Here is an 18,139-nt window from a genome sequence, read left to right as displayed (position 1 = left end):
AGATGGGGAGCAGGAAGAAAAGGGAGGCCGGGGGTGAAACTGGGGATTTTTGATTTGGAGAAGCAGAAGGTGAGGTGAGGGTCTGCAGTTAGCCTACCTGATGACTTGTTGAGGACAGTTATAAACAAAGTGATAAGGGGACCAGCTGTTCATGCCTCCTCACCTGCCCCAGGCCCAGAAAAGGATTCTCATTGTGCCTCAGCATTTTCCTGGCCTGGTGAAGGGCTGACCATTAAGTGCCTTTTTAATGGCAAAGGCTCAAAGAGATACAGAATACCAGCTGTGGGCTGGAGAATGGCTCAGCCATTCTCAAAGGCGTGGCCCACAACCAGAATGTAAGAATACCAACTTTGGTAGCCCTATTTTCTTCTCAGTCACTTTGCCCGGTCAGATTGGGTGAACTTTTCATGGGCCCAACATTGTCTAAAGCAATTGTTCTGTGATTGTTGGGTGTGGGTTCTGTAGGTTTTGAAATAAGATCTCACTGTATAGGCTAGCCAGTCCTTGAACTTTCTAGCCTTCTGTCTCGACATCATTGTGATCATGAAATTGTCCATCTCTTCTTGTTTTGCTGTTTAATGCTGTTTATATTTTAAAGACATTTTATTAGGTATAAGCAGTATTCAGCAGCATTTTTAAAGTGTATTTATTGCAAGTTATTCAAAATCTAAATGGTTTATGTCAGGAGCTATTTAGTTGGCCATACCGAAGAAAGCACAATCCCTGTTTCTTATTATCTTCCCGAAACTTCTCAAACCTTATAACTAACTCACCTATGAGAGCCTGTCCTAGGTTTTGTTTGTTTGTTTGTTAGTGCAGTTATGATGTTAGGAAGTTTCTTTAATGCTTAACTGAAAGCCTCTCTTCTCAGTGGCATTAAGGAGGAAGGAGAAATGATGGTAATACATAGGCTCAGTACATTCCTCTGAAATCAGAATTTCCAGTGCTCTCCTATTATAAATCCTCTCTATATAATGTTAGTCAATTTTTATATTGATGACTCTAAGGAATGTATATTCTTTAAAAGATATTGTTTATTATTTATTCAGGTATGTGTCTGTGTCTATATGCTGTGTGTGTGTGTGGGGGGTGATATGGGTGTGTGCCTATGGGGGCTGGAAAGGAAATTGGATCCTCTGGAGCTAGAGTTACAGTCCATTGTGAGTTGCCTAGCATGATTGCTGAGATCTGAACTCAGGTCCTCCGGGAGAGCAGCCAGTGCTCCCCTGAGCCGTCTCTCCTGCCCCAAATCTGTGTTTTTAAAGCATCTTACCTGTATCGCTGTTTAATTGCCCGCTAGTAATTATTATACATTCAGATATCATAGGCACTTCAGACTGCCCCAGCAACAGTTGAATGTTGGTATAGCAGTACAATAGGATACTACTGAACAAGTGGAAGGGATGAACTATTGCTACAAGGAACAACATGGATATGCTTGGGTAGAGGGCTGACTCAGCAGTTACAAACACTGCCTTTGCAGGACAGGTAGTGTGGTTCCTGGTACCCACGTTAGGTGGCTCACAACTGCTCGTTACTACAGTTCTAGGGAATCAGATAGCCTCTGGCCTCTTGGGGTACCTGCAACACACATAAACTCACTCAGGCACACATAACTAAAATACACAAGTAGACCTTTGAAAACAATGGCAATTCTTGGTTAAAGAAGCTAAACAACAAAGAAACAAAACTTATATAAAATTATAAAAGTAGTTGCCAGGGTTGGTAGTTTACTGAGTGGATGAGGTAGGGGGGAATGTGGGAGGGAGGGAAGGATTACAAGGGGGTACCATTATGCTCACATTGATTACAGTAATGGTTTTAGGATTTCTCTAGCTGTACACTTCATCATCTATGATCACTTGAATAAAGCTGGGGGAAGCCTCAGTACTAGAAGGCTTCCAACGTCCTTGCCTATTCTCCCCACCCCACCCCAACCCTGCTTCCCAGAGAAGCCACTATCAACTCTTGCATACATTTTTATTATTTGTTGACTTGTTTCTTTGGAACTTGAAGCAGTCACTGTTTGTAGGTCAGAAATCCGTTCTCATCCCACTGCTTTTACTTCTCTTTCCAGCATCCTAATAACAGCGTCAACTAATGTGGTCAGTATTAACATTGAAGGGATATTAAATATTAGATACTGTTGTCTCAAGTATATTTTATTTCTTAGTTTTCCCCACAGTTGATACATTTTTCCCTACTTCCTTTGCTTTCTGTACATACAGCTGACTTTTTCATATGTCTTAATAGACTTGTCAGACACATAGCAGCAATTTCCCAAGGTGCTCCAGGTATTGTAGAGTGTGTGTGTGTGTTTCTTTTCATTTCTTCTTGGAATATGATTTTGAGACAGAGGTTTGTATAGCCCTAGCTGGCCTCAAACTCACTGTGTATCCAAAGCTGATCTTAAACTTCTGATCCAGAGACCCACTTGATAACACACTCAGAAATCCCATAAAAACACCAAACTGGAAGACATAATTTATATGCAAAGGACCTGTAGGGCAAAAATAGAGAAGAAAAATATGTAAATAAAATTAAGATAATAAGATAAATGTAAAAAAAAAAAAAGAAAGAAAGAAAAGAGACGCCATTGAGTTCAGTTTGTGTTAGCTATCTCCTGCTGGGCATGCAGCCTGCCCCTGAGAATAGCCTGCTACCCTGTGAGACTCCCTTTAGGAGGAAAGTAAATGTTCATTTGCAAGGGGTTATCAGTTAGGATAGCTTCTGAGTCAGGCCTTGGGTCTGTGTCCACTTCTCTTTTCTGCTCTAGGATGCTATCTGATGCTGATCCATGCCGGCTCTGTGAGTCATACATGTATAGGTCCTGGTGATTTAGAGGCCTTCCTTTTCTTGGTGTCCTCTGTCCCCTCTGGCTCTTATACTCTTTCAGCCTCCTCATCAAATTTAGGGCTAATTGTTCCAAGGTCTCACACTGCATAAAGTCTGGCTGTATTTGTTCTCACCTGTTGCAAGAGGAACCTTCTCTGTATATACTTTATATACTCTACTTTTTAATTTGAAAATTATTTTTAAAAATTCCTTCCAGGGCCAAAAATGTTAATATTTTATCTTAATCTAAATATTTAGCTACATATAGAATTCTGTATTGAATTTTAGAATTATTTCTTCATTGCCTCCTAGCACCTGATATATTATCAAGTATTTAGAATGTAATTACTTTGCATATGTCCTCCCTTGACACAGTTGTGATCCTCTCTTTGCTGGTCTGATATTTTCTTTTGGCATGCTTTCAGTAATCCTCTGCATAGGCATTCATTACTTTCAGTTATATTTATAAGAGATGTCACTGGGTAGCAGACACTGCTTTAGGCTCTGGGGACACAGCAGTGAATGGAATAGACAGACTTTCTTCCTTTATTTAATCCTGGTGAGAAAGGCAAACTTAAAACACAAGTGGTATATAGTGAAGTTTTAGATATAGGAAAGAACAAACTACAGTAGGGGGACATGACAGAACATTTTAGGAAGGTGGGTAGCGGGTACCTCTCCAGGTGACAGATGAGCAGACTCTAGTTGAGGTCAGCAGTCATACCTGGCAGAGTGAAAGAGCAGCAGGTGCAAAGACTGGGGCAAGAAACACTATGGATGTTGGGAAGCAAAGGAGAGCAAGTGGCAGAGGTAGATGGGAGCCAGTGTGGGGTCTTGAGAGGCGCCTTCCTATCTAAAATGTCTGTCGCCTTCCCCATACTATAGTTTGTCCTTTCTGTCTCTAAAAAGTCATTTATACTGTTTGTTTCCTAATGTTTGCCTTTTCCACTGGGATTAAGCTGTCTATTCCATTCACTGCTGTACCCCCAGAGTCTAAAGCAATGTCTGCTATTACAAATATACTGATGTCTATTACAAATATAACTGAGTAATGAAATGCTTGCTCAGATAGGAAGAATGAACAATGACAACGTGTGACTTCTTGAAAAAGGTATGACCTATAAAAGTATAATTTCCATCTTGTATGAAAGGCTCATACATAAATCTAAGAGACAAAAAAATTAGTACCTCAAAAGTCAAACATGTGAAAGCAAGCATTAAAACTCATGTGGAGGGTAAGGACGAGCAGACGCTTTAAGCATTTGTCATTAACACTTAACTGTGTCTTTCTGTTTTTTCTTAATAGCACTTTCTGCCTCTTGCAAATCTGGAATGTTCACCCAACGTTGAAACATTCCTTTGCCAAGCTTTTGTACCAACTTGCACAGAGCAAATTCACGTGGTTCCACCTTGTCGTAAATTGTGTGAGAAAGTATATTCTGATTGCAAAAAGTTATTGGATGCTTTTGGGATCCGATGGCCTGAAGAACTTGAATGTAACAGGTAAATCATGCTTTTCACTGAAAATGAAAAAAGCAATTGCTAAATACTAATGGCATTTTAGAGTTGTTAGCTCTCTGTGATTTGACAGTATTGTTTGACTCAGCACACGTTTGCTGCATGCTTATAGGTAGGCACAGTGGTGGTAAGAACTGTGGACCCAGGTTAGCAATAAGCAGACTTAGTTCTTGCTCTCAGGGCGCTTACAGTGCGGGTGAAGGGACAGGTAATAACCAAGTAATTGTGCTAGTAATTGCAGTGATGACTGTGAGAGACACCAAAAGTAGAGTACTTAATTATATGAGGACATGTGCTGGTGCCCTTCACCTAAACTGGGCCTGGACAGTGCTCAAGAGGAGCTGGCTGTTTTCTGAAGTATGAGGGATAAGGCCGAGTTACTTGGGTGTTGGGAAGAACATTTTAGAGAATAGGAGCAACTTGTGACAGGAGAGAGCTTAGCACATAGGGACTAAAATGCCTGTTAGAAGCTGAGCATGGCGGCACATGCCTATAATGTCAGTGCTCAGGAGACTGTCACCGGTGGATCAAGAATTTAAGGCCAGTCTAGGCTCTGTTGTTAGACCACATTTCAAAAAGCAAGAACAGAAACGCTAGCCGGTACATATGTCATGAAGAGAGTAGAAAAAGCCATGGTGCAAGATAAGCAGAGAGAATCAGCTGCCAGGCCTTTCCAGACCCGTCCAGCATGGTTTTCTGCTGGGAACACTGAGGTCATCAGATGTCGAGGTCAGGAATGGTTTCTGTGGAGAACATGCTACAGCTTCATGAGTGTTGTTGGAAAGCTGTCCTTGGCAGTTGCCCTCAGGACTCAAGGCCACCTTCTTTGTCCAGTCTTGATGAGGAGGGGCTGAGCAAAGACAGAACTCACCTCAACAGCCTCTCATCGAGTTCACCTGCCCCTTTGCCATATATCAACACTGAACTAATAAGGAAAGTGGGAATGTGCATCCAGAAAGGAGGGAGGACTCCAAGGATGAGGAAGCAGGAGGCAGTCACTGCAGAGGAACATTCACTCTTTTACCAAAATGGTGAGGCAGGGGGACTAATGGAAGGAGGGGAAAATAATATCAGATCCATGAATGGGCACCAGGAAACTGTTGAAACAGAGGAAGAGTGTGTGGTAGCCAGAAGGAAGCTCAGAAGATTTACTTTAATGAGATTCGTGGTGAGAAAAAGAAAGCACAGAGAAAATAGTGAGTTTATCTGTGGTTAGGGTTTTACTGAACAGTAACTGGCTGCTTCAAGAACTTCAGGGTTAGGGGAAAGGCAGGTATATACAAGGTAGAAAAAGCAGTCAATACAAGTTTTCTGAGGAGGAGACAGGATCCCCAGCACACGTGGGTAGGAGGTGCCTCCGTTGGAATGGTCGGAAGGAGGTCAGGTTGGCTCTGAATAATAGGGCTAGTCTCTATTTGTAAATAGCTGGTTTGTGAGTCCTGTTGTGTCTTGGGGGACAGTTTATACATATGAGAAGCTACAGGTGTAGCGAGTGAAAAAGCAAGTCAGTGGACCATGGAAGCTTTGTATCACTTTAGGTAATGTGGGTGATCCTGAGTTTGTAGTGGATACTCTGGTCTGCAGAAATACTCGTCTGCAGAAATACTCCGCAGCAGTGGTGGGATGCTTGGGTCTATGTACTGGGAAGCAGATACTTGGGTTTATCGGTGATTTAAGTTCTATCAAATGCATACAGTGCAAATGTGAGAAAGGGTAAGATGAGGGGCTGGAGAGATGGTTCAGCAGTTAAGAACACCAGGCATGCATGGGGTATACATACAGACATGGAGACAAAATACTTACACACATAAAATAAAAAATAAAAAGGAGTAAGTGAAAAAATAATGAAACATTAATTTAGTCCATTTATCTAAATAGGTGAGAACTGAGGTAGAAAAATTAAAGAATTGCCATGTGGAGACGGCATGAGGTTTTAAAAGGCATTGTATACAGTTTTTGATAAACACACTGTAAGAACGGAGCTTAGACCAAGGTCGGGATGCCTGGGTTGAGTTTTGAAGATAATGTGCTCCTACAGAAAATGGCCAGATTCCTATGTCATTGTAACTACGGTAACCAAATGGCTAGGGTATCACAGGGGAGAAGAAAGCTATGAAGCCACAGTTTACTGAGTTGTCCCGAGTGTGCTCAAATCACTGAGGACGGTGACAGCAGGGAGAGGGGTGAGAAGACCCGAGATTCTTCACCTGCTCCTCCTCCCTGTGCTCTTGCTGTATGTCCCTCCTGTTCTAAGCAGCACAAAAGAATTCCCATTGCCATGTGGACCTTACATCTTAATAAGATGTAATAAATAGTAAGAAGATGAAATCGATTCTAGGTGTATTCAAAGGTCTGTGGGCAAGATGTTTGCTCTGTATGGGAGCCTGTGCAGTTTCAAAGCAGGAGGGGTTGTGACTCACAAAAGCAAGCACTGCTACCCAAGCTGACATTTTCCCCACTTTGGGAGTTTTACTCTGTGAAGGTTGATTTTGTGGAGAAATAAACATTATTTTCTTAAGCTAAATCAAATTTGTTTTGTGTTTGGGAATGCTTGAGACATTGCATTAGGAATGGAATCTCCATTTCTAAAGAAATGATGTAAACCCAGTATCAAAGCATATCTCACTATCATAAAGCAGACACACACCTCTTTTTAAACTGTTAATTGGTTTGATCACTAGAAATACTCTAACTTCTTCATAGAAGTAAAAAGTCTTCAAGATTTTATGGCATTTTATTTTGCATCTACAAAAGCAGAAGGATTTCTGACTAGAGCCCCAGTCCTAGCCTGCTAAGAGGTTTAACATATTCACACAGGAGGCTTCTGTTTGACTCTGGGACTCTGGAACAGTGGCACACTTTAGGCCCTGTGTCCTCAGGAGAATGCCTCTACCCTTCCAAGTGCCTTTGCTTTGGAACAGATAGAAAGAGCACCTCAGTCTTGGCAGCATTAGGTTCCCAGCTTGTCGTGGCCCCTCACAGCCCCGGGCACATTCTCTGCCAGGACTGTATGGTAAAGACGTGGCTCCAGGCATTCTCTGAGAGTTTGCCTGTAGGTCAGTGTCGCTGTGCACCCCTTTCTAGTTGTGCACCTCTTTCCCTGTCCTTTCTTGCCTGCTTTCCCCATAGCAAATTATCCTTATCAATGTACCTTAATCTTGATAATCATTTTGTTCCCTATTCTCTAGACAGTAGGGATTTAGAATTTTAAGTATTTTTTTAATACAGTGAAATTTCACACAGCAAGTGGAGAAGACTCGGTGTGTATTTGTTTATCTCCTTGTGGAATTCATACATTCTGGTAGATGTATAATTATTTTCTAAAATAGTTTAATAATCATGGTAAATTGAAAATGCCATTTCCTAAATCTGGAAAATCCTCTTCTATAGAAACTCCTAACAAACTCTGAGCTATCAACAAGATTATTGATTATTCTTTTCTTTAAATGTATTTATGGTAGGTGGCGTATGCATGCTACAGCATATGTGTGGAGGTCAGAGGCCAACTTGTGGGAGTCGGATCTGTCCTTCTGCCATGTGGGTCCTTGAGACGAAATTTAGATTTTCTGGTTTAGCGGCAAGCACTTTTACTTGCTGAGCCATTACTGGCCCCTCATTCTTTTTTTTTTTCTCTTTATTAATTTCACTTTATTTACATTGTATCCCCCCTGTGGTTCTCTCCCTTCTCCCGTCCCAATCCCTCCCTTCCTCCACCCTCTGCATGCATGCCCCTCCCCAAGTCCACTGATAGGGGAGGACTTCTTTTCCTTCCTTCTGTTCCTAGTCTATCAGATCTCATCAGGAGCGGCTGCTGCGTTGTCTTCTTCTGTGGCCTGGTAATGCTGCTTCCCCCTCAGGGGGAGGTACTTAAAGAGCAGGCCAGTCAGTTCATGTCAGAGCCCCTCATTCTTTAAAGTAGAAAATATCTGAATGTTCTTCACAGAAGAACCACCAGCAAGTTATAATGTACTTACACACTAAACTACTCCTGTACAGTTGATGAAATGGTTGCAGCTGACTGACACCTATCATTATTAAGCTGAAAAACTAATGTTGCATGCAGAATGAGAAGTTACAGTCCGATGCCATTTACGTAAAGTTCAGAACCTGTGAAACTACTGTATAAGGTTATGGCTAGTAAACAGCACAGCAAAATACCCTTAAATACTTGAGGAGAATAAAAACTGACTTTCTGGTCATTCATGCTTCTGAGAAGAAAGAAAAGGAAATAAGATCTGAAAGGAGTCCTGACTGTCTGTATTTAAAAAAGATACTAATTAGAACAGAATGATGTGACCTTTTATTTTAATAAAGCTGAAAGATTGTGAGTATTCATTTTAGAGGAATATATTTCTATCTTTCCGTCTTTGTTTTGAGACAGGCTGTCACTATGTAGCCCTGCCTGACCTTGAACTCACTATGTAGACCAGGCTGGTCTCCAGTTTACAGAGAACAGCCTGCCTCTGCCTCCTTAATGCTGGGATCAAGGTGTATGACAGCATACCCCGCCCTTGTTCATTCTCTCTCTTTCTCTCTGTCTCTGTGTCTCTCTCTCTGTGTTTCTCTCTCTCTCTCAACTTAAAAAATATTTTACTGAAATATGTGTGACTGTTTTGCCTACGTGTATGTCTGTACCGCATGTGTACGCAATGCCCAGAGAGGCCGGAAGAGGCGTCTGATCCTCTGGACCTGTCATTACAGAAAGCTGGTAAAGGTCATGAAGGTGCTGGGACTCAAACTCAGCTCTTCTGGAACAGGAGCCAGTGCTCTTAACCATTGAGCCACCACTATATTTTTAATCTCAGCCTGTTATATTTTGAATGTGTTCTCATTATTTTTAAATCATGTATACCTTTCAGAATAATACTGGAGTATACAAACTCAATTCAGTGATAAAGTTCTGGCCAGAAGATAAATATCTGTGTGTTGCTCAAATTTGTTCACAAAGGAGGCAAACAGCCAATCAGACCAGTGATGTGAGCCAAACTGGTCCTCTTCCTATGTCTTGATGGTTGTCCTGTACTTACTTTAAGAGTGTGAGCTTTGCAGGCATCATGCCGCACACCTGTGATCCCAGGAGGGTGGAGGCAGGCGGATCTCTGAGTTCAAGGCCAGTCTGGTCTACAAAGCAAGTCCAGGCCAGCCAAGGCTACCCAGAAAAACAAACAAGAGTGTGAGATTTACCTTGTCACTGTAGGGAAGATGCTCTTCTTAGTCATTGGATCATGGTCACATCATCAGCCAGGCATTGCTGTGTACATTAAAAAAAGAAAGGGTGGGGTTGGCGCTCAGTGAGAAGAGCAATTGTCCAGTTGGGGTGGACTCTCACACTCAGTCCCTGCACCTGGTAATAAAGAAAATCCAATTTCCTTGGGATTTATATTTCATGCACATAATTAGGCAAGCTAGTACTTTGTCTGGAGATTACAAAATGAGGTAAATTATACATTCTCTGAAATATTAATCTTAAAAGCAGAAAATGTATAAATTATGACATGACTAATTATTTTTCAAGGAAGTATATTTTCGTGGTTTCCTGTCTTCTTGCTGATATATTTAGGTTAGCTGATGCTTCATGAACAGTTTATCCAACTCTTCCATCAACTGAATATAACAAGGCTGTGGTTTATACTTGGAAAGCATAAAATAAAACAAAGTAGGGGTGGATATGAGAGGAGTTTGGGGAAGGGGAGGTGAATATGATCAAAATCCATTCTATGGATATACAGAATCCTCAAATAATTAATGAAAATATCATTTAAAAATTTTAAATGGATGACTTCATATCCTGACTTTTTGTGAACTTTACAGATTGCCGTACTGTGATGACACTGTTCCTGTAACTCCTGATCCACACACAGAACTCTTTGGTCCTCAGAGGAAAACAGAACAAGTCCCAAGAGACATTGGATTTTGGTGTCCAAAGCACCTTAGGACTTCCGGGGACCAAGGCTATAGATTTCTGGGAATTGACCAGTGTGCCCCTCCATGCCCCAACATGTATTTTAAAAGTGATGAACTAGACTTTGCCAAAAGTTTCATAGGAATAGTTTCAATATTTTGTCTTTGTGCAACTCTGTTCACATTTCTTACTTTCTTAATTGACGTCAGACGATTCAGATACCCAGAGAGACCGATTATCTATTACTCTGTGTGTTACAGCATTGTGTCTCTTATGTACTTCATTGGGTTTTTGTTGGGCAATAGCACAGCTTGTCATAAGGCAGATGAGAAGCTGGAGCTCGGGGACACGGTCGTTCTGGGGTCAAAGAATAAGACTTGCAGTGTGCTATTTATGTTTTTGTATTTTTTCACAATGGCCGGCACTGTATGGTGGGTAATTCTCACCATCACCTGGTTCTTAGCTGCGGGAAGAAAGTGGAGTTGTGAAGCCATTGAACAGAAAGCCGTGTGGTTCCACGCTGTTGCCTGGGGAATGCCTGGCTTTCTGACTGTCTTGCTCCTGGCTATGAACAAAGTTGAGGGGGACAACATTAGTGGGGTGTGCTTCATTGGCCTTTATGATCTGGATGCTTCCCGCTACTTCGTCCTTTTGCCTCTGTGCCTCTGTGTGTTTGTTGGACTGTCACTCCTTTTAGCTGGCATCATTTCCTTAAATCACGTTCGACAAGTCATACAGCATGATGGCCGAAACCAAGAGAAACTAAAGAAATTTATGATTCGAATTGGAGTTTTCAGTGGCCTGTATCTTGTGCCATTAGTGACCCTTCTTGGTTGCTATGTCTATGAGCTAGTGAACAGGGTCGCCTGGGAGGTCACCTGGTTCTCCGATCATTGTCAGCAATACCGCATCCCGTGTCCTTACCAGGTAGGAGTGTGCCGCTCTTCACTTTTCACAGTCCTGGAAATGTACCTGTATCAGCCATGCTCATGAAGTGAGACTTCAGGGTGAGAAAACCTAGGAGACATAGTCAGGCTGGGTGACTGTCCCAGAGCTCATTCTTCAAGCAGTAGCTGTAGCTACAATACAGCAAGTCTCCTGTAATTATTTTAAACATTAAGTTGAAACATTTAATTTGGGTTTTAAAAGCAGATTACCAATTACAAAGAACAGGCCTCATCATAGGGAGAAAAGAAAAAGTATATTCTACCGAATTGGAGAGGGTTTTGTTCATTTGTTTTTCACCTCTTCAATTAGTAGGGAAACTCTATGTTTGGGTTTAACCTTTAGTGCAGTGTATGCTTCTAAAAATAGAATTTGATTTTTACCCAACCCATCCTGTTATTCTTCACTGAGCAAGAACATACAATTGAAAATGCATTTCATGTGTCTCTGATGCTTATGATTAGGATAAGGTGCCATTTTTAAAATTAAAATTGTAAGTTTATGAGAATATATAATTTCTCAAAGCATTTCAGTTGAATATTTTAAAACTTGGTTTTTAAAAATAAATTTTAGAGGCTAGAGAGATAGCTCAGAGGTTAAGAGCACTGGCTGTTCTTCCAGAGGATCTGGGTTCAATTCCCAGTACCCACCTGGTAGCTCACATCTGTCTGTAACTCCAGTTCCATGGCCTCTGACACACAGACACACATGCAGATACAATACCAGTGGAGCATAAAGTAAAGTAAGTGTTAGCAGTGCGCAGTGTCCTCTACAGGAGCTCGGGGTGGGGAGCTGCCAAGGTTGAAGTCACACGCCGATTAGAGGAAAATCGGTTTCATCTGGCTGGGGGTATAGCTCAGTGGGATTTGATGACTTTCCTTTTTGTTTCCCTCCCTTTCTCTCTCTGTCCTCACCTCCCTGCCTAGTTAGCTCCTTGTGAAGAATCACTTTAAATAATATAAAGATGAACGCTGCAGCAGTACTTGCATTTGGAACTTGGTGGGAAGTAATCTCCATATGTTTAAATAGGGGCTAGTTGAGTAAGTTAGAACTCACAAAGGAACAACCCCTCAAAAAGCAAGGCTCTGTCTGTACTGATGTGGGTGGGTCTCAGGCATTAATTAGTGCAAAAAGAAGGACAGTGCATCTGGGTAATCCGTGTATGCTTGAACACTTACAATAGCATTTGAAAATATTATTTTAAAAATAGATTAAAATAGTGATTTTAGTTTATGAAATTTCTACACCTTTATATCTAAATAATGTTTGTTTTGTGGTACACTAAACAAAAATATAATATTATGTGTATTAATGCAGAAGGGCTAGAAAATATGACTTTGGTTGTTTTTAATTTTGACTTTTTAATGCATATGAGTATATGTGTGTGTATATCACATGTATGCTTGGTGTCATGAAGGACAGAAGAGGACTTCAGATCACCTGGGATTGGAGTTACACATGGTTGTGACCCTCAGTGTAGGTGCTGGGACCTGAATCTGGGTCCCAGCATCCAAAAGCAGCTAGTGCTTTGAACTGCTGAACCATCTTTTCAGCCCCTAAATGTATTGTAAACTATAGTGAAGGAAAATTGGTAAATACTTACGGACAAATATTTCAAGTATTATCAGAGCCCAATCTACCAGTGGGAGAGGAAAAATACAAGAAGTCATGCCAAGATTCTGAAAAATCGGTCATAAGCATTTTTCTCTGTTGAGAGCCATATTTTGATATACATAAAAGTTCCTTGTTCAGAACTTCATAAAAATGTATTGAACTTAAAATGTTGTTTGTCATAGTATTTATTTCAAACCTTTCGCAGTAAAACAGACTGAAAATTTATTTGTTCAACCTTTACTTTGACAGTGCAGATTTTTCTTTAAGTATGTCAGTGTTTGTTTTGTTTTGTAGGCAAACCCAAAAGCTCGACCAGAATTGGCTTTATTTATGATAAAATATCTGATGACATTAATTGTTGGTATCTCTGCGGTCTTCTGGGTTGGAAGCAAAAAGACGTGCACTGAATGGGCCGGGTTCTTTAAACGAAACCGCAAGCGAGAGTAAGAGCTGACTGCTTATCTTAAGAGTGTTTTAAAGTAAACAGATCAAAATATCAATGTTTTTACCTAGAATGATAACAATTCAGTAGAATAACCTGTAATATCAATACATACTTATGAGTAAATAGCTCATTTTGGTTATTTTTATATAGTGTATTTAATGTGTTGTATACATATTTATATTTAATTTCCCATTGATTTGATTACTGAACTCTTTGTGGTACAAATGTCGTAGCTGGACAAGCAGGGCCTCCTTGTAGGCCCCTACTTCATGGCCCGAGGGTGAGACAGAAAGATGGCAAATTTGAGGCTCACTTGTATAGCAAAATGCTGTCTCCACACTATTTTAATTCCGAACCTATGCCTTACTTACTCTGTGTGTATCTCATATTTATGTTCCCATACTAAATTTGTTGTTGTTTTCTTGAGACAGGGTTTCTCTGTGTAGCCTTGGTTGTCCTGGTCTCAAACTCACAGTGATCTGCCTGCCCCTGCTTTCCTGAGTGCTAGGATTTACAGGTGTGAACCACCACGCCTGGCTCTCATACTGAATTCACTATAAGTTGTCAACTTTAATCTTAGAACGAAGACAGTGTCCTATTCCTTCTGGTTTACCCTATATTTAGCATAGTCGCGTTATGCTGGTTTGTATTTCTGTGCCTTCAAGCTTTGATTTTTAACTGTTTAATTTTTTAGCAGTGTGCTGCTGCTCTTAGCAAAAGCACAGAAGGTATTTTCAGCAGAGACTTCACTACGTAGGCACCTCATAGTTTATACATAATACAAGCACACAGAACTTCTCACTAATGAAAATGGGGCAAAGATCCCAGTTGTAACACCTAAGATGTATTGAGCAAATCCTCTGCTTGGGTTTTCCTGCAGCCCCATCAGTGAAAGCCGAAGAGTGCTGCAAGAGTCCTGTGAGTTTTTCTTGAAGCACAATTCGAAAGTGAAACACAAAAAGAAGCATTGCAAACCAGGCTCACATAAGCTGAAGGTCATTTCCAAGTCCATGGGAACTAGCACAGGAGTGGCCACAAATCACGGCACATCTGCCATGGCAATTGCTGACCATGATTACTTAGGACAAGAAACATCAACAGAAATCCAAACCTCCCCAGAGGCATCCATGAAAGAGGTGAGAGCGGAGAGAGCCAACACGCCCCGAGCAAAGGAACAGGACTGTGGAGACCCCACTTTCCCAGCAGCATCCAGCTCCAAGCTCTCTGGGGAACAGAATGACAGGAAGAGCCGAGCAGGCAGTGTGAAGGAAAAAAGCAGTGTATCGGAAGGAGCTCCAAGTGAAGGAAGGTGAGACTAACTCTGTTATCTGAAATTGCCGTGATTTGAGAGCACTGTTCATCTTTTATTGGCACATACCATACCTAGAACAAAAGCATTTCATGATGAGATACTTTTAATCTAAGGAAGTTTGGTTTCAACTAATAAACATACTACTTAATTGTTTAATTCTTAGATTTAAGAAAAGTCTTAATATATGATATTCAAGTTGGAAAGTGATATTTGTTTCTTATGATGATTGTAATGATATTTGACATTTAGGTAAGTGTTTCAAATGCATCTGAATACAGGCCAAACTATCATCATACACTGCAGCTAAGCGTGGTGGTACATGCCTGTAATCCCAGCACTGGGCATCTGGAGTTATGAGGAGCATGAATTTGAGGTTGACCTGGGTTTCTTACAAGCTCAAGGCTATCCTCGGCTCTAACAGTCACAAGAAAGAAACATCTCAAGGAAATGAAACAGTACATTACATCATTATGGCTAAATGTGAAATTTTATACAAGATGATTATAAATTTTTTTCAGTTTCTGAACATGAAAGAATATATGGATTTTCCCCCAGTGGTCAAAAGTGTCCAAAGCACAGGGATTTGGTTTGGTTTGGTTTGGTTTTCTATTTCTTTGTTTGTTTTCTTAGAATGTTGACAGCTGACGGTAGCAGCTCTCAAGGTTGTACTGCCTAGCCCTTTCAAACTGGGTTGAGTACACTGTTTGTGTAATGCTTCCATATGCCTGGTTATAACTAGCTCGATGTTCTTATCCTCGCTGGATCTGACTGAGGTCTTGGTCATCTTTGTATTCCTGGTCCTGGCTGTCATAGAACTTGCTCTCTAGACCAGGCTGGCCTCAATCTCAAAGATATGACTGCCTCTGCCTGGGACTAAAAGAGTGTACCACTGCACCTAGCAAAGAATGGCATCTCAGCACTGATGAGGACTCAGGAAACTGGGAGCAGGAATCTGCCCTAGTGATTGTGTTCCCTGTGAGATGCCATGCTCGGCCTTGCAGGACTAGCTCTCAGTAAAGTGGCTGAAGTCAGCACAGGTTGTATTTTGGAGTGTTACCCACGAGCTTTAGTGGATTATCTTGTGATGGAGCAAATAGGGCAGATGAGCAGCAGTCAGGATGACTGACATCCTCTTTGTGCTTCTGTGTATATGCGTGTCAACCTTCTTGTTTTCCAGGGTCAGTCCAAAGAGTGGTGTTGAAGTGGGCATGGTGAAGTGCAGCAGTTGGCAGGCCCCCAGTTCTCCAGGGCCGAGCAGCCTCACAGGTTCCACGTCTCTGCTTGTCCGCTCAGCTTCTGGAGTGAGGAAAGAGCAGGGTGCTGGCAGCCATTCCGACACTTGAAGAAAATGCCATCTCATTACCCTGGAAGCAAATGTACATTACCCTGGAGGTGACCGATGCATTTGCTGTAGGAAAACCACTGTTGAGCAGGGAGAGCCGCTCAGTGGCACACCCACCTGGAATACTTGGGCGCTGCTCACCTCCCCGTGCTGCAAAACAGAAATTTACTCCTACATTCTTAATTTGCACTTAATCCAGCTCTGTCTACTGTTTTTGGTTTGGCTTTGATTTTTGTGTTTTGAAATAGGGTTTCTCTGTGTAGCCCTGGCTGTCCTGGAACACACAGTGTAGACCAGGATGGCCTCGAACTAAACAGATCTGCCTGCCTCCACTCCTGAGTGCTGAGATTAAAGGTGTAGCCCACCACGGCCTGGCTTTTGTCTGCTGTTATACTGGAGGGAAAAACAGATTTCAATAATAATACAATGCATTTATACCTGAAAAAAAAAAACAGAAATGTCCTGGTTGATAATATTTTTTAAATGTGGGGCTGGGAAGGACGTTAGAGGAATCTTCCTTCTATTTATGAGGGTTCTTTCATTGAAGTATTTTAAGATATTCTATGCAGTTTCACTCTTTTGATATAGAACCAGGAATTTTTTTTGCTGAAGTATTTAAAACTTATCATTGTACCTTTATATATATATATTTGAAAATATACTTATGTATTTGAACTTTTTTGGAAAATCCTAGAAAATTGATTCAGATATTTTTATGATGTTCTTCTAATATTTTAACTAGTTTGTGGTAGCTGTTACACTGAATTTTTAAACAACTTGTAAAACAGCCTCTTTACGGTATAGAATAGGTGTCACACTGAAAGGTTTGCAGGGACCGTTCAACTCATAGCCACTTGTGCCTTAGCATTCATGTGAGTTTTGTAGGTCTCTGAGGGGAGGCCCGTGCTGACACAGCCCCTTCCTGATTGTATGCCCTCATCCTTTGTGCTTTTAAATGAGATGAGATGTTAGCTTTCCATAAGTTAAGCCATGCTGTTGACTCCCTTTCCCCCCGAGTGTTACATTACCACTCAAGATGGAATTATGGCCGTTGATCGTTGCTCGTACCTACTTTAGTTCAGATCCCGAGACAAGGTCTCACTGTGTAGCTCTCTCCAGCTGTCCTGGCACTCACTAGTAGAGCAGGCAGATCACAGAGATCTGCCCTACTGTGCACCCACTCATCTCCCCCTCAGTGCTGGGGTTAAAGGCTTGAGCCACCACACCCAGCTTTCATGCTTTTGTAAACTTTAAACTTAAAAAATATTTTCAAAATACTACATACACATTGTATCCTATCTTTCTCAGGTGCTGTGCAAAATTTTCATCTGCAGCTAGACTGCAAGAGAAAGTGTGCTAACGATAGTAGTCAAACAGATATGGAAAACGTCCCAATAAACAAATGTGGTTTGAACAACACACTTAAAAATACTAAGGAATTTCTTAATTTTGTTACTCATTAAGTATTATTTCTTGAGCAAACTTTTCTTGGATACTTTGGGTCTGTTGGACCTTCTGTTAAAGTTTAAAATGAGAATTATGTACTGTATGGAAAATGTTGTAAATACTAGTTTTTCCACATATGTACACAAGACTTTGTACACAAGAACTTTTTGTGTGATCTTTTCATCAATAAAATTTTCTTTGTATAGAAGATTGTATTATGTGCTAGATATTTAGTACTGACCCAAGAAATAATGTAATTTTTTTCAGATTAATGAAGGCATAAGTAATAAATCAGAAAATTCTTTTTACCTAAAGAAGAAGACAATGAAGATATTTGCATTTTGTCACAGTTTCTTCACATTATGTAGCCATATTTTCTGTAATTGTGTTATTGCTGTAGGAGGCCTGCTGGATAAGGCAAAGGGAGCCAGGGCCTGTGTGTCTGCTCCCACCATGGATTGGGTCGTTTGAACAAACCTCCCCCATGAAGCAGTGCAGGGCAGCCATACTGCCTTCCAGATTCTAAACAGCTAATGAAGCAATGAGGGGTTTTTGTCAGCGTGACCTGTGGGAGGAGAGGAATCCCGTGGCCACCCACAGAGCTTGCAGCAGCTTCTGTCTAGGACTATTTGCTGATGTGAAGCCGTTCAGAAGCAGAGTGCTATGGAAGGAACCTCAGGGACTGAAGCTGTGACATGGAGAAAAGGACCAGTACCTGCCAGAACATTAGAACTGTGACCTCCACAGCCTGAAGACAAGCGCAATTCATGTTATTTGGGT

The 18,139-nt window shown here is 41.2% G+C and overlaps 1 protein-coding gene across 3 annotated transcripts in view; it reads left to right on the top strand.

The window, feature by feature from the left end:
- The window catches only part of Fzd6 (frizzled class receptor 6), a 32,751-nt gene extending 15,193 nt beyond the window's left edge, over positions 1 to 17,558 (top strand). For all 3 annotated transcript variants that reach the window (XM_055626572.1, XM_055626573.1, XM_055626575.1), the window contains exons 3-7: positions 4,142 to 4,338; positions 10,165 to 11,182; positions 13,109 to 13,257; positions 14,140 to 14,568; positions 15,749 to 17,558. In XM_055626572.1, the coding sequence (XP_055482547.1) occupies positions 4,142 to 4,338; positions 10,165 to 11,182; positions 13,109 to 13,257; positions 14,140 to 14,568; positions 15,749 to 15,914 (1,959 nt within the window). In that variant the 3' untranslated portion in view covers positions 15,915 to 17,558. The remainder of the gene's footprint in view (positions 1 to 4,141; positions 4,339 to 10,164; positions 11,183 to 13,108; positions 13,258 to 14,139; positions 14,569 to 15,748) is intronic.
- The last annotated feature ends 581 nt before the right edge of the window (positions 17,559 to 18,139 follow it).

This window comes from Psammomys obesus, unplaced genomic scaffold, assembly GCF_907164565.1.
Source record: "Psammomys obesus unplaced genomic scaffold, mPsaObe1.curated_primary_1811, whole genome shotgun sequence".
Lineage (NCBI taxonomy): Eukaryota > Metazoa > Chordata > Mammalia > Rodentia > Muridae > Psammomys > Psammomys obesus.
The sequence above is the reverse complement of the archived record's forward strand: the minus strand, read 5'-3'. Positions and strand labels throughout refer to the sequence as shown.